This window comes from Bos grunniens, chromosome 17 (genome assembly GCF_055505025.1).
Source record: "Bos grunniens cultivar Pamir isolate PY7600 chromosome 17, Bosgru_T2T1.0, whole genome shotgun sequence".
Classification (NCBI taxonomy): Eukaryota; Metazoa; Chordata; class Mammalia; order Artiodactyla; family Bovidae; genus Bos; species Bos grunniens.
This window is the reverse complement of record NC_141181.1, coordinates 64,059,509-64,075,054: the sequence shown is the minus strand read 5'-3', so window position 1 is coordinate 64,075,054 and position 15,546 is coordinate 64,059,509. Positions and strand designations below refer to the sequence as shown.

The window sequence follows — 15,546 nt, the reverse complement described above, 5'->3', positions numbered from 1 at the left end:
CCTGTTAGGATTCTCTCCCCATCCCCTACTCAGCGCCAAGATCATTATCTTACATTTAGGCAGAGTGACTTAAAAGCCCTGGCAGCTGCATGATGACTTCCTGTTTTTCTCTTCTTTTCATCCAGCTTAATGGTTTTCACATTTCATAGGCATAAAAAGTCCTTTTCAGGACCATGCACTCAAAATCGAGTTCTTGTTCCTTCAGGGGACTTCAGAGGTAATTTTTCTTCCTTGCTCGCTCACTTTGGAGCCTATCTCCTGAGTAAGACGGGGGGCCCTCGTGACCCTGTCCTTGGGGGTGCCATGCATGAGAGGACAGACGTGGCAGCTGATTTGTAACCTGTTCTGGGACAGTTCTGAAGACACGGGTTTGTCCCTGGTTAAGCTGTGGGGCTTCTCACGCCAGGCCAAAGGACTACCCCTGGGCCCTGTCCTGTCCCAAGCACTGTTTTTTAGAGTCACCGCTCTGAAGTGGAAGCCTAAGCAACTTGCCTGTCAGTGCCCACATGCACAGAATCCATTCAATGACAGGATCAGGCAGCAGGAAGACCTCAGCAGATCAGAACCAAGAGAGAAACTGAGCGTGGTGATTTATCTAGCAGGAGAACACTGACGTCACATCCTAGGTTCCGAACAGGGATACGTGCCCGATGGCTCCGTCTCGGGCGTGGACTGCAAGCCGGAGGTGCTGAGGTTTCTCTTCCCACTGCCCCTGCCCTCCCCTAGGCCCAGCATCACCCCTGCACCCATCTCCCCACTTCCCACCAGCCCTCGGCTTTGCTTCCAAAAGAAAATCTTCCTAAGACAGAAAGCCAGCCGTGTCACTCTCTGCCTCAACCCTTCTGTGGCTCCGCAGTGCCCTCGGGTTCTAACCTAAACTTCTCAGCAGGACTCACAGCCTCTCCTGATCTGGGCAGAGGTACCAGGAGTTGAGCGGTGAGGGCCTTCTTTTATTCACCTCCCAGAATTCACCTTGTCTTTGTCTCTCTCATCCTGATGACCGAGAGCTCGTCACGCGTCTGGTCCAGTTTGTCCCTCTCGCTGCTAGGCACCCTCCCGAGGGCAGTCTCCCCATGCCCAGGAGTGGTAGCCACATCCCCCAAAGGGAGTTCCTCTTCTGCCAGGCTCTCATCTAGAAGCAGGTGAAAACCGCTGGCTCTCCTCATGCCCCTGTGCTTCTTGACACGTTTAGTAATGACGCCTGGAGGGCTGCACTCGGGGGAGACGGAGCTTTGAGGAGTGAGCCCTGAATTACGCAGGGGGCCTTGGTTCCTGATGGACTGTAATTCTGCCCCTGCAGGACGGCTACGAGCAGCTCCGGCAGCTCTCACAGCACGCCATGAAGGGCGTCATCCGCGTCAAGTTTGTCAACGATCTCGGGGTGGACGAGGCCGGGATTGATCAAGACGGTGTTTTCAAGGAGTTCTTGGAAGAGATAATCAAGAGAGTGTTCGACCCAGCGCTCAATCTGTTCAAGGTATTTAAAGGGCGTGAGCACGCAGTGGACGGCAGCCAGATTCAAGGTGACAGATGAAAAGTGGAGGCATTTCACTTCCCTGCCCCTCCCCATCCTTCTGCCTTGCAGACGACCAGTGGAGACGAGAGACTCTACCCTTCGCCCACGTCCTACATCCATGAGAATTACCTACAGCTCTTTGAGTTTGTGGGCAAGATGCTGGGGAAGGCGGTGTACGAGGTAAACATCTTAAGGACCATTGAGCTGAAATGGAAAATAAAATGTTGTAAGTACGGAGAGCTTCGTATATGTGGAGGTGACCAGACGCACGTAATGGCGATTACCTGTCATGAAGATCAAGTCAAGGACAGGGACAGGGACCAGCACCAGCCGTGTTCTTAGCAGTGAGGTGGTGGATGAGAGCTGGTTGTCGGTCGCTGTAGGTAGGAAATGAGCTGATACAGGTGAACGCCTCCTCTGGCAGGTCAGGGCTGCCGGCGTCACTGTTACCAGGAGGGAGGGTGTCTGAGCTTTGGCTCCTCGATGTCATGGATTTGGGGTGGTGTGGACTTCCCAGCCACCCTGGGAGCCCACCTGGCTCCTGGTCCCCCTCTCCTGAGACCCCCCCTCCCCCCAGCCATCGGAACTGCCTCCAGGTGGTGCTGGGTCCCCAGCCCTTCTGGTCCTGCTCCCCAGGAAGGAAGTAAAGCCCCCGCTCCAGCCCATCACCACCTGTCCTCGTGGCCTTGTCAGTGGACTCCAGAGGGGCAGGGGACCATTCCCTTCTCACCCCAGGGGCCAACCCCTGAGCCACACTTACATCCTACCCCTCACAGAGGCCAGGGAGGCCAGGACACCCTCCAGAGGCATAGCCCGCTGCAGGCCCGGCTGAGAAAGGAGGCCACGTGGGCCAAAAATGCTTTGAGTCTCGAATAATACATCATTCCCCCTGTGTAAACAGCCCCATCCGTGGCCTCAGTCCCTGCTATGATGATGTCAGGGGCCCCATCTGAGTCCAAGTCCCCTCCAGTCCTCCTCCTGCCTGAACTGGTTAGGTGGCCTTCTCTGTGCTTCCGTTTCCACGTCTGCAAAATGGTAACACTTCTCAGTTGATCCCCCTCTTTTTCTTTTTTTTACAAAACAAGCAAGCAAAATCCGAAGGCCCCTCCTGGTCGTTTGCCGTGTTTTTTTGCTTCAAATGTGTAGCTTTGACGAGACCCAGAAGCATCTGGGCCAGCTGAAGGCACAACTTCCTGGCTTTGTAAACGTCCTCCCCCACTTCCCAGGCCGAGTCTCTGCCTCCTCCCTCTCCAGCAGCAAGGACACCCCAGGCCCAGTGAGGAGCGGCCTGCATTCACTCACTTGCCCCTCGTGATCCTCAGGACAGGGTGTCGCAAAGTCAGCCTGCCTCCCCGCTCTCCGTCTCCCTGGTCCGCACACTCCCAGTGTCTGCAGGGGCCTCCCAACCATTCCCCACAGGAAGTACAGATCCGCACGTCCCTGCCGGGAGCCCTCCCAGGCCTCGGGAGAGAATCCAGGCTCCGGGAGGCTCGTGAGCACTTCCCCGTCGGGCCCTCCTGCCTCCCTGGCCTCCCCACTCACCCCCTCCCTCACACACCCTCCTGTGGCCAGACCTCATCGCAGCCCTGGAGCACACCTGCGGGCCTTGTACTCAGGGCCTCACACTCAGCTACCCTTCCTTCTGGAAGCGTTCCCCCACCTGGCTTGGTTAATCCTTGAAGCTGAGGCTCTGCTGGCACGCATTTACAGATGAGCAAGCTGGTGCCCCGTGACCTGGCAGCTGGGGTTTGATGCCTGAGCTGTGCGGCTGCAGAGCCGAGGCCCTCAACCACTGTGCCATGAGGTCCCCAGGAGGCACTCGGCGGTGTTGTAAGTGCTAGGGGGCATCGTCGTCCAGAGCGAACATCTCGGCAGTGTTTAGAGGTGTCACTGGGGCCCTCGGAGCCCCCTCTGCAGCCCGAGCAGCCCTGATGAGGTCATAAGATGGGGTCCCGGGCAGCAGGTGGCAGCTCCCGCCTCCTCTCTGGCAGGGAATCGTGGTCGACGTGCCCTTCGCGTCCTTCTTCCTGAGCCAGCTGCTCGGGCACCACCACAGCGTCTTCTACAGCTCTGTGGATGAGCTGCCCTCTCTGGACTCAGAGTTCTACAAAAACCTCACATCCATCAAGGTCAGTGTGGAACGCAGAATGGCCTGGCTGAGTACCCGTAGGGACTCAGGGAAGGGATGCCCACAGGCAGGCTCCAGCTCTGCCCAGCTGTCATGGGAGGCATGGGATCACCTGCCATGGGGAAGTGGCCCACTCCCTAGTTGTGGCAGGCCCCTGTGTCCTGAGCACTTTCTCCCGAGACTGACGCTCACAGCCTCTTTCCTGCAGGGGATGAGGGGCCCCTTCCTCTGCTTCAAGTCTCATGGCAGCCACAGTGGTAGCCGTCCAAGCAGACATCGTCAGAGGAGAGTGTTAAAGCCGTCAGGGATGTAGGACTCACCAGCCCTTACGTTGTCCCTTTCTCTGTTGCTTTAGCGGTATGATGGGGACATCGCTGACTTGGGCCTGACGCTGTCGTATGATGAGGATGTCATGGGTCAGGTACGTGGGCTTCTCTGGCCGGGCTTTCTGCTCCCTTCCTCCTTTGGCTCCCTGAGACCTGCCCTCAGTTCAGTTCAGTCACTCAGTCGTGTCCGACTCTTTGCGACCCCATGGACTGCAGCACACCGGGCTTCCCTGATCATCACCAACTCCCGGAGTTTACTCAAACTCATGTCCGTTGAGTCGGTGATGCCATCCAACCATCTCATCCTCTTGTCATCCCCTTCTCCTCCTTCCTTCAATCTTTCCCAGCATCATTCGCATCAGGTGGCCAAAGTATTGGAGTTTCAGTTTCAGCATCAGTCCTTCCAATGAATATTCAGGACTGATTTCCTTTAGTTTTGACTGTTTGGATTTCCTTTCTGTCCAAGGGACTCTCAAGAGTCTTCTTCAGCACTACAGTTCAAAAGCATCAACTCTTCGGTGCTCAGCTTTCTTTATAGTCCAACTGTCACTTCCATACATGACTACTGGGAAAACCATCGCTTTGACTAGACGGACCTTTGTTGGCCAAATAATGTCTCTGCTTTTTAATATGCTGTCTAGGTTGGTCATAGCTTTTCTTCTAAGGAGCAAGGCTGCAGTCACCATCTGCAGTGATTTTGGAGCCCAAGAAAATAAAGTTTCTCACTGTTTCCACTGTTTCCCCCATCTATTTGCCATGAAGTGATGGGACCGGATGCCATGATCTTAGTCTTCTGAATGTTGAGTTTTAAGCCAGCTTTTTCGCTTTCCTCTTTCACTTTCATCAAGAGGCTCTTTAGTTCCTCTTCACTTTCTGCCATAAGGGTAGTTGGTGTCATCTGCATTATCTGAGGTTATTGGTATTCTCCTGGCAATCTTGATTCCAGCTTGTGCTTCATCCAGCCTGGCATTTTGCATGATATACTCTGCAAAGAAGTTAAATAAGCAGGGTGACAGTATACAGCCTTTACATACTCCTTTCCCTATTTGGAACCAGTCTGTTGTTCCATGTTCTAACTGTTGCTTCTTGACCTGCATACAGATTTTTCAGGAGGCAGGTCAGGTGGTCTGGTATTCCCATCTCTTTCAGAATTTTCCACAGTTTGTTGTGATCTGCATAGTCAGAGGCTTTTGTGTAGTCAGTAAAGTAGAAATAGATGTTTTTCTGGAACTCTCTTGCTTTTTCGATGATCCAGAGGATGTTGGCAATTTAATCTCTGGTTCCTCTGCCTTTTCTAAATCCAGCTTGAACATTTGGAAGTTCTCAGTTCACATACTGTTGAAGCCTGGCTTGGAGAATTTTGAGCATTACTTTGCTAGTGTGTGAGATAAGGACAATTGTGCAGTAGTTTGAGCATTCTTTGGCATTGCCTTTCTTTGGGATTGGAATGACAACTAACCTTTTCCAGTCCTGTGGCCACTGCTGAGTTTTCCAAATTTGCTGGCATATTGAGTGCAGCACTTTCACAGCATCATCTTTCAGGATTTGAAATAGCTCAACTGGAATTCCATCACCTCCACTAGCTCTGTTCGTAGTGATGCTTTCTAAGGCCCACTTGACTTCGCATTCCAGGATGTCTGGCTCTAGGTGAGTGATCACACCATTGTGATTATCTGGGTTGTGAAGACTTTTTTTGTACAGTTCTTCTGTGTATTCTTGTCACCTCTTCTTAATATCTTCTACTTTTGTTAGGTCCATACCATTTCTGTCTTTATTTAGCCCATCTTTGCATGAAATGTTCCTTGGTATCTCTAATTTTCTTGAAGAGATCTCTATAGTCTTTCCCATTCTATTATTTTCCTCTATTTCTTTGCATTGATCCCTGAGGAAGGCCTTATCTCTGCTTGCTATTCTTTGGAACTCTGCATTCAAATGGGTATATCTTTTTCTCCTTTGCCTTTAGCTTTTCTTTTCTCAGCCATTTATAAGGCCTCCTCAGACAGCCATTTTGCTTTTTTGCATTTCTTTTTTTTGGGGATGGTCTTGATCCACGTCTCCTGTACAGTGTCACGAACCTCCGTCTATAGTTCATCAGGCACTCTGTCTATCAGATCTAGTCCCTTAAATCTATTTCTCACTTCTACTGTATAATTGAAAGGAATTTAATTTAGGTCATACCTGAATGGTCTAGTGTTTTCCCTAGTTTGTTCAATTTAAGTCTGAATTTGGCAATAAGGAGTTCATGATCTGAGCCACAGTTAGCTCTCGGTCTTGAGACCTGCCCTACTCTGGTGTTTTCCCCAGGAGACCCACAGACTGGGGCTCTGTCTGTCTGTGCGTCCTTCTCCTCTGCCTGCCCAAGCCCCTCTCCCACACTGTCAGGCGGGAGGGCACTCGCCTCCCCTTGCCATGACCTAGCCTGGACCTGCTGGTCCCCCACAGAGACCCTGCTCTACTTCCAGTGCATTTTGGGGTTATTCTCGAGGGAACAGTGACTCCCGCTTTTTGTTACCATGGTGAGGATTAGCTGTTCCAAACGAAGGATCTGGACTGGGACGGGGCTGAAGCCACCCAACAGGAGGGACCTCTAACAGAATCCTGTCCTTGTTCCTTCTCGGCACGGACAGCAGAGCAGGGAAAAAAAGACCCTTGAAGTTATGGTGGCAGAGGGGCTCCCCCTAGACTCGCTCTGTCTTGCTTCCCCCCACAGGGCTCCCGGCCCCTCCAGTTGGATCCCTGGACCCCTGCACGAGCCCCAGTGTGCATGTGGTCCGAGGGCTGCCCTGGAGCTCGTAGTACGAGGCCAGCTTCCCAGGGCCTTAGCAGGGTCACTGCGTCTCCCTGGGCATACTTTGCTTAGCTCACAAGTGCCACTTGTCAAATGAGTCGTTGCTGGGACCAGCGTCATGCCATCGTATCTCCTAATAGCGCCGCTGTATTCCAGGGCATGGCCAGCATGCCTCCGTTTATTTACCCATCTTCTTATGCTCTTCACTAACACGTTCCCCTCCACGACACCCCGGAGCCTTAATCCACACGGGTGAACGAGGATGAGATGAGAAGGAGCCTTTCCTATTGATCAGGCAGGGCCTGCTGGTTGATATTTGAGCCCTGGCTTTCTGTGGAAATGATTGTTCCCACACATGACTCATCTTCCTCCTGGGATTATTATGGATGTCAGCATCGCGCCTTTCGTCTTTGGGAAGTCGTATTTCCTCATTAGAAATCTCTTGAGTAATTGCTCCCCTTCCTCTCCTCCAGCTTGTTTGCCATGAACTGGTTCCTGGAGGGAAGACCATTCCTGTTACAAATGAAAATAAGTGAGTATGGCAATTAAGTTTTTAAGGTCACCACTTGAAAGGACTTCATTCTGGCTCTCCAGGCTTACTTTGATAATTTATTAAGATAGATTGAAGTAGAAGGAGGCCATAAATATCATAATGGAATTTACTGGTTACAGTTCATAGGCCGAAGTCGTATTAAATTCGATTTGCAGAGTAAGAATTGACAATTTATTTTTTTGCAGTAGCACTTCTAAGGTCAGAGGCACCCAGGCAGCGGTGTTGCTAGGAATTTAATGACGGCTGTAGGTGCAGACAGATGGGTTCTGAGCCGTTTGGGTGTGTGGTCCTGAACCCAGAGGGCGCAGAGGTGGAAAGACTCCTTGAAGGAGGAGATCATTTTGGAACAAGGGTGTGTGGCCACGGTATAGAACGCTGTTCTCAAAGACAGCAGCGATGAACTCAGATGCAGCAGACAGGGCCTCATCCTGGGGAGACCCCAGGGCGAGGCAGCCTTGGCCCAGAAAGCAGCCTTTTATGAGTCTGTCAGCAGTGGTCCCTCAGAGCAAAGCCCCTCCAGGCATGTGTGCACCCAGCCCGTCCTCGCCTAATTGATCGCAGGGCCCGGCACAGGGAGTCGCTGTTGGCCCTTCTATCAGTCCGTCACTGTCCTCCTGTCAGCAGGCTTAGCTGAGCGTCTGAACTGCTCATCTGAGCTTTGCTGTCTTCAGTGACGGGTGAGAGCTTAGCCCTGCCCGATAAGTCACGGGGATCAGATGCGCGTCACAGCTGCTGTCCCGAGCATCACGTCCCTCTCGGGTCGGATCGGTTAGTCCCCGCGCTCGGGTAGCTTTTATTTATTTAGACTGTCAGTACAGCAGACTGAATTATCATCACGATTGATTGATTCTCGTCATGCAGTTTTGGCTCTTGGCCTCAGGGCCTTCGTGTGACAAAAGCTGAGAAAGATCAGGGACCACAGGGTGGGAGGAAGATACCTGGGGGTGTCAGAGAGCAGGGTGGATCCTGAGCCTGCCTGCCATGTGCCTGCAACCATCCCTCCAGAGGATTTCACAGAAGAGCACACGCAGAGTATCTTCTGGGATGTCTGTTGCCACAGAGGGCCTTAATAAATGAGAGCAGTGACCCCACCATCGTCACGTGTATCCCCCCTCAGGAGGGCCCTGTTTTGCCAGGCGTGGCACGGGGGTGATGGTCAGAGCTGTATGTCCAGCAGCCAGTGGAGGTGGGTTGATGCAGTCAGAGTGAGGTTCCTGTCCTGCCTAGAAACCTACGTGGAAGGTCATTTCACAAACTCTTCCCTGTTCTTAGCATAAAACCTCAGTAGGTTTTATGAGGGCAAGGGCATTCCGTTTTGCAGGCTCTTTAAAAGGCCTGGCATCACCAGGACCCACTTCTTCAGGGGGAGGCCTGATCTTGCACTTCCTGGGTGTTCGCCAGGAAAGTCTCGCAGGCTCCCTGCCTCTCTTTTGGAAAAAGGAAAACTGTCAATCGCCAGCTTCAACGAGCCCATGAAAGGAGTAGCAGTGATAGAAAAAGTCATGTTTAAGTGTATCACGTGCAGGCTTGCCAATGGAAGCTTTTTTCCTTAATGTTTATTTGGGTTGCTGTGTAGGCTTTTCTCTAGTTGTGGCGCCTGGGAACTGCTCTCTAGTTGCAGTATACGCACTTTTCATTGCGGTGGCTTCTCCTGTTACAGAGCACAGGCTTTAGGCGCGCTGGCTTTAGTAGTGGTGGCACATGGGCTCAGCAGTTGTGGCGCAGGGGCTTAGTTGCCCCGAGGCATGTGGGATCCTCCCAGATCAGGGATCGAACCCACGTCTCCTACATTGGCCGGTGTATTCTTTACCACTGAGCCACCAGGGAAGCCCCTGGAAGCTTTTTTAAAACAGGAACATTTCCAAGGTCAGTAACTCAGATCTGTGCATCATGGGATAAACAGATTTATTTGGACTGTACAGATTTGGAATGTTGAGAGTTGCCCCTGGGCTGGGCTCACAGTCTTCCGCCTCTGAGTATATGGTTTGCTAAGAAATCGGCCGTGCTGGCAAGCCTGTAGGAACGCTGTCCCCTGGCCTGAGGCGTTGCGTTGTGTCGTGAGCTGCACCTGCTGCTAGGAACCCTTGTTGGTGCTCCGACTTCTCCCTAAGCCTAATCGTCAGCCAGCTGCATGTGGTTAAAACTTTCCGCAGCCCTGCCTTCTCATGGCCTGGACTCTGTCCAGTCTAGGAAGATTTTGACCGAAGTTTCTTTTCTTTTCTTATTTTATTTATTTGGCTCCACCAGGTCTTAGTTGTGGCACGCGGGATCTTCTGTTGCAGATACGGTATCTAGTTCCCTGACCAGGGATTGAATCCTGGCCCCCTGCACTGGGAGCTTGGAGTCTTGGCCACTGGACCACCATGGACATCCCCTAAAGTTTCAGCATGAAACAGTTTTTCTCTGGAGAACTGAATAGTATCTTAAATGGTTTATGTCCAAAAGGATGAAATGAAATAAAAGTCCCTTCGTACTGAGAAGGGCCCTCTCCTTAGCTGGAGCACGGCTCACTGTGATGCTTGATGGTGGAGTGGTACCCCCTTGTCTGACCTGCTGGCTTGGGGAGGCGCGCAGGAGGTGATGCCCTTGACACCGAGGCTGTCCCGGTGGCTGGCCATGGGCTGTCCAGGAGAGCTGTCGTCCTCGTCGCTGTTGTCCTGGTGAAATGCCCTGGTGCTCCTTGTGTTTGTGTAAGAGACGCTTCAGAGCTGACCGACTCGTCTTCCAGCCCATCGTCAGCCTCCCGCCCTGCCCCGTTAATTTCCGTTGTTTTCCCCTGTTGGTGACAGAATTAGCTACATCCATCTGATGGCCCACTTTCGAATGCACACGCAAATCAAGAACCAGACAGCTGCCCTCATTAGCGGCTTCCGTTCCATCATCAAGCCTGAGTGGATCCGGATGTTCTCGACCCCTGAGCTGCAGCGACTCATCTCTGGAGACAACGCCGAGATCGATCTGGAAGATCTGAAGTAAGGAGCGAGTGCAGGGGGCAAGAGTGAGATTCTTAGGCCTCCCAGAAAGCACGCTGCTCCTTCACCGGGCTCCTTTTGGAGGGTTCTCAGGGTCCTGCTTCCAGAGAGACTCCGACTCCCTGATCTTGCCTTCCCTGTGAACTGCTTTGGAAGAAAAGCTCAAAACCCTTGTCTCTCTGGAGACTAAGAAGGGGAAGCAGAGTCTGAGGCTGTGGTGGGGGGGCTCTCCGAAGTCCTGGGAGACAGATTCAGGGTCTCCTGTCAGCTTCTGCTGGGGAGCACCAGGGCCTGCCACGCAACCCTCTGCCCATTGGGCTTTCGGGACCAGGGGTTATGAAGGCATGAACTTCTGACATTAGAGCAGTTGGTCGTCATCCAGGCCGGGCAGAGTTTCACTGTGCCATTTGTCTGAATTCCATGCCTGCCTGTGTCTGCACGCGCCCGGCAGCGTGTGTGGCTGAGCCCTTGTCTGTGTTGTTTTCAGGAAGCACACGGTGTACTACGGAGGTTTCCATGGGAGCCACAGGGTCATCATCTGGCTCTGGGATATCCTTGCCTCTGACTTCACGCCCGAAGAGAGAGCCATGTTTCTGAAGGTAGTTTATACGTTACCTCTGCGTTCATGGGGCCATCGTCCCAGAAGCCAATTATCAGGAGAATCAGTTTTTCCAGGGACTTCCCTCATGACCCAGTGGCTAAGACCCTGTCCTCCCAATGCAGGGGGCCTGGGTTCAATCCCTGGTCAGGGAGCTAGATCCCACATGCCACAACTAAGATCTGCTGCAGCCAAGTAAATAAAAATTTTTAAAAATCACACCTATTGGAAAAAAAGAGAGAATCAGTTTTTCTAACAGGGCCTCTTGTAGGCATCAAATAGTCTCTGCCAACCTATAGCATGGCTCCCCCGCCTCCTAGGAAGAGGAAAGCAGGTCTCTACTGCGGGCGAGTTTGTGTCTCTCGGTGGCCTGTCCCCGTACCTGCAGTCCCTCGTCCTGGGCTTGCACTTTTCTGTGGCTGCAGACTCTGAGGAGGGGTTGGGGGCGGCCCCAGAACCTTCCTACAGGAGGGGATGTGCCTTCTTGAGACGTAACGATGGCAGAGCCCCACAGCTGCCCCTGCCCTCTGATCCTCCTCCCATCCCAGGAGGCTGACCGCGCCTCCCTCCCTGGAGCAGCCCTGGACGGCCGCAGGCAGCGGCCCCAGCAGCCCGAACTGGGAGGGGCCCAGACTCTTCCCGTGTCTGTCTCCACATCCTTCAGATGGTTGGAGTCATGCAATGCCTGAGGCCTGGTTAGAGGGGATCGGGTTCACAGTGGACTCAGCTCAGGGTGGAAATGCTTCTAAACCAGGTCTGTTGCTACAGTCTTTCTGGTGGAAAACACAGGATATTAGGCTAGTAATATATCTTGTCAATAGTTTTTGTAAAAACGGCTTTTGAAGCACGACACACAAACTTCTTGGACGGTCTCAGGAATCTCACTACCATTTATAACATTGTTTAAATGGGAATCTTTATTTTTAAGACCCAAGCACTCATCTTGCCGGGAAATCTTGACGCCAGCTCAGTGCTGTCAGTAGCAGGCCCCTGGATCCCCTCGAGAAGGGAAAGTGTTGCGCTGATGTCGAACTGAAGAAAGCGAAGGGATTCTTAGGACTTCCCTGGGCAGGGTAGCACTTGGATTTCCGGGCGGGTCGATGCCTCTGTCCAGGTAGGGCTAGTCCTTCATGGAAATGACTCGGGAACTGCTGTCTGAAAGATGCCAAGAATTCCAGGGCGGAAGCAGGGACACGAGGCTGGCCCCACAGCCCCCACTGGGGGCGTCCAGTACCTTGGTCCACCCTCAGCCTTGCTGGCTCCCAAGGCCAGGTATTGGTCAGCCTGTTGAGAGCTGGTCAGGGGCCAAGCTCACAGGGACAGCCCTGCCACCTGCAGTCATCATGCCAGTGTGCCTGAGCTGCCAAGTGGGCAGGCAGGTGCCAAGCGAGCGAGATGTTGGTGGCGTGATGCACGTTCCGGAGCCTCAGCCCTCGGCACAGGCCTCTCCCTGCCATGCTTAGCGGGCCCCCTGCCTCCTCCCTCTCCGGTGCTGTCCTTTGGTCACCCCCCACGGACAGCATCTCCCCACTCTGACTCCGGCCCTGCCTTGTGTTGCAGTTTGTGACGAGCTGTTCCCGGCCCCCACTCCTGGGATTCGCCTACCTCAAGCCTCCTTTCTCCATCCGCTGTGTTGAAGTGTCGGATGATCAGGTATACCACTGCTGGGGTAGGGCCAGCCCCACCGACCAGGCAGGGTGCTCACCGGTTGTGTCTACAGGGCGGGCCGCTCAGCACCTTGGTGCCCCAGGCAGTCCCTTTCTCATGACTCCCTTGGGAAAGAATACCTGTGGGGTATTCTCGTAGCTGCTCGTGCCTCCCTGAACTTTGCAGGTCTGAACTGCAGTGTGGGAGAGGGGTTGGGATGTGGGCTCAGGAATGGGACAAGCTCAGGCCTCAAGTCCAGCTTCTCCACCTTCCAGCTCTGCACACCTGGGCCAGCGGCCAACTTCCTCCTCTGCAGAGGGACAGTGGACGCCCTTGGGGTGACCGCGTCCCGTGTGCCGCTGCCTGACCCACAGTGGGTGCTTGGGTGGTGGCCGTCGTTAGACGTTTCTCACCCCCATGAAAACCCAGGGGTCTCTGAGCAGTCGCTGCTCTCCAAGGTGCCCTGTCTGCACACTGCACCCTCCTCTTAGGTGACACCAAATGACTCTCACCCCCTTACTGAAGGAAGGCCACCCTGAGTTACAGTCCGTGCTGCCAAGGTCAGGGAGAAAATGCTAGGCTGTTTCAGAAATGTTACCAAAACATGTGGACAGTGAGCGCTCCGGCTCTTTGAGAATTGGTTGACTGATAGTTAGCAGTTGACCAGAAGGCCCTGTTTCTCAGAGCTGCTTCATGCAGGCCCCTCTCTCTGTGGGGCACCTGAGGAGTCAGGCTCGCTTCCCGGGCACCCATCTCTCCAGTTATCCTCCTCGGGGGGACCAGCCTGGCCCTCTCCCAGGGTGCCCCCCTTAACCCGAGGCTGTGGGCTATGCTTGCTTGCAGGACACGGGGGACACCCTGGGCAGCGTCCTCCGGGGCTTCTTCACCATCCGCAAGCGGGAGCCGGGCGGCCGCCTGCCCACCTCCTCCACCTGCTTCAACCTGCTCAAGCTGCCCAACTACAGCAAGAAGAGCGTCCTGCGGGAGAAGCTACGCTACGCCATCAGCATGAACACGGGCTTCGAGCTCTCCTAGCCCCTGCCCTGCCGACTTGAGGCTCCCAGGCAGCCTCAGCCCTTCTCTATAGCCATGAGATGCCCCTCTGGCCTCAAGAGCTTGGATGCACGTGAGGACACGACCCAGCACTCTCCAGGTGACACTAACGGGAAGCGGGTGTTGGAAATAAACCTCCAGACTCGGCCATCATCGGTCCCTCTTTCCCGCTTTCCAAGGGCCTCACGCCCGGGCCTGTGACGGCAGCCGGGCTTCCCTTTTTGATAGTCTGGTCTTTTTGTGAGTCTTTCTGGTCCTTAACTTCCTGAGCAAGCCGTGCATGAACAAGTCCCAGGAATCCCCAGGCTCCAGAGTGGTTTTCAGGGCGTGGGCCTGAACCCACCAAGCCAACCAGGCGGGAGATGCTTCCCTTCCGTTTCTGAAAACTCTCAGGTAAGGCCTCGCCACGCCTCTATGCACCCGACAGTCTCGACCTCCGGCCCTTCCACAGCGGCCTCTCGGCAGCCAGCCAGGCCCGCTGGCTCCCAGGGCAGCAGAGGCACCTGCCAGGGAGACCATGGGGCACCAGGGGCTGGGGGTGCTGTTCCCACCTGGGAGCCCCGTGTTCCCACGGCAGCGGTCCCCTGCCCACTCTCCCCTCAGGGGCTCCCGAGTCCTCGGCGGCCCGCTCCCATCTTGGGCACTCACATCAGCATCCTGAGCTTGGGAGAGAGAACCCATCAGTCCTGAAGAGCAGCTGCTTCCAGCAGGCGCTGGCTGCTTGTTGGCCACCCTTATAGTCCAGTAAGGGACACACACCAGCTGAAGGTCCCTGTCCCGTCTGGCAGTGGCTTCGCTCCGTAGATGGTAGAAGTCCTCAGAAACGTGGGTCTTGCGCCCCATCCTTCCTCGGCACCGGGAGCCCTTGACGCTGACGGGGGCTCACGAGGCTGAGGAACCGTGAGGGCACTCCAGGCTGGTGTTTGGTGTTGCGCTTCGTTTTCTTCTCCAACCCGTTGGACTCATCTGCCGTCACCTTCACCTCTGTCATGAGAACTGTGCTCCAGATCCAGGGAATCGAGGCAGAGGCCTTGTTAGTGTCTGTGTAGACAGCCACGCTCCCTCGCCCGCCTCACCCGTGTGTCCCTGCCACCCAGACTGAAGCCAGACGAGAGGTCAGGAGTGCCCGGTCCCTCAGCCCTGCAGAGCCAGTGGAGGATGCGCCATATAACTCTCCTCCAAGCAGAGAGAGAGAAAAAAAAAAAACCCTTCCAGAAAGAACCTTCATGTTGGTGGCAAAGCAGGCAGGACTTATCTCTGTGGCCTCTGGCAGGGGGTCTCAGCCAGGTAGTGGCATCCTGCCCAGGCCCAGGCTGGCCCTGTTAGAGCCCCGGTTCTAAAAACCAGAGCGCGTGTTTTCCCTGATGGGAAGATGGCAAGAAATCTAAGGACAGACAGGAATTTGTTATTGTTATTTAAGATACATTAGTAACCTCAGATTCTGTGGACTTGCCCCTGTCTAAACACTCAGTTCCTTTGAAAGTCTCTTCTACACGTGTGTGTCGTGCTCCGGGCAGGTGGGTACATTTATGCCGGGGCCTGAAGGACTGTCAGCCACAGGAAGAGGTCTGCTGTGCGCTCCCTAGGAGGCCGCCGGGTGGGATCGCAGAAGGTGGTTCTGTGCACCACTGTCAGCTCGCTCTTCTGATGAAGAGGGGTAGTCTGTAATTCATTTAACTTCCGGCTGGCAGAATTGCACTAATGAAGCCCCCAACCTGTACTTCTCTAGCTGGTGTTCACAGACACCGTGATGGCTCTTGATGGCTCTGAAAAGTTGTGGGGGATGGGGTTGTTTTCATAGATAACTTATGGATTAAAACATGATCAAAGACTTTATTAAATTTGTATTTCAGCACACAGTGGCAGCTTTTTTATTTTCTTGGTCCATGCCTGGTGGCATGTGGGATCTTAGTTCCCCGACCAGGGATTGAACCTACACCCCCTGCAATGGAAGCTCGAGAGTCT

General features: G+C 54.1%; 1 protein-coding gene across 16 annotated transcripts in view; it reads left to right on the top strand.

Moving 5' to 3' along the window:
* UBE3B (ubiquitin protein ligase E3B) overlaps positions 1-15,436 on the top strand; it is a 46,429-nt gene extending 30,993 nt beyond the window's left edge. For 14 of the 16 annotated variants that reach the window (XM_086348383.1, XM_086348376.1, XM_086348382.1 and 11 more), the window contains 9 exons: positions 1,301-1,477; positions 1,586-1,696; positions 3,508-3,645; positions 4,000-4,065; positions 7,232-7,290; positions 10,101-10,283; positions 10,771-10,882; positions 12,442-12,534; positions 13,372-15,436. In XM_086348383.1, the coding sequence (XP_086204509.1) occupies positions 1,301-1,477; positions 1,586-1,696; positions 3,508-3,645; positions 4,000-4,065; positions 7,232-7,290; positions 10,101-10,283; positions 10,771-10,882; positions 12,442-12,534; positions 13,372-13,563 (1,131 nt within the window). In that variant the 3' untranslated portion in view covers positions 13,564-15,436. The remainder of the gene's footprint in view (positions 1-1,300; positions 1,478-1,585; positions 1,697-3,507; positions 3,646-3,999; positions 4,066-7,231; positions 7,291-10,100; positions 10,284-10,770; positions 10,883-12,441; positions 12,535-13,371) is intronic. The other 2 variants (XR_015144673.1, XR_015144674.1) reach the window with 1 other exon arrangement.
* The last annotated feature ends 110 nt before the right edge of the window (positions 15,437-15,546 follow it).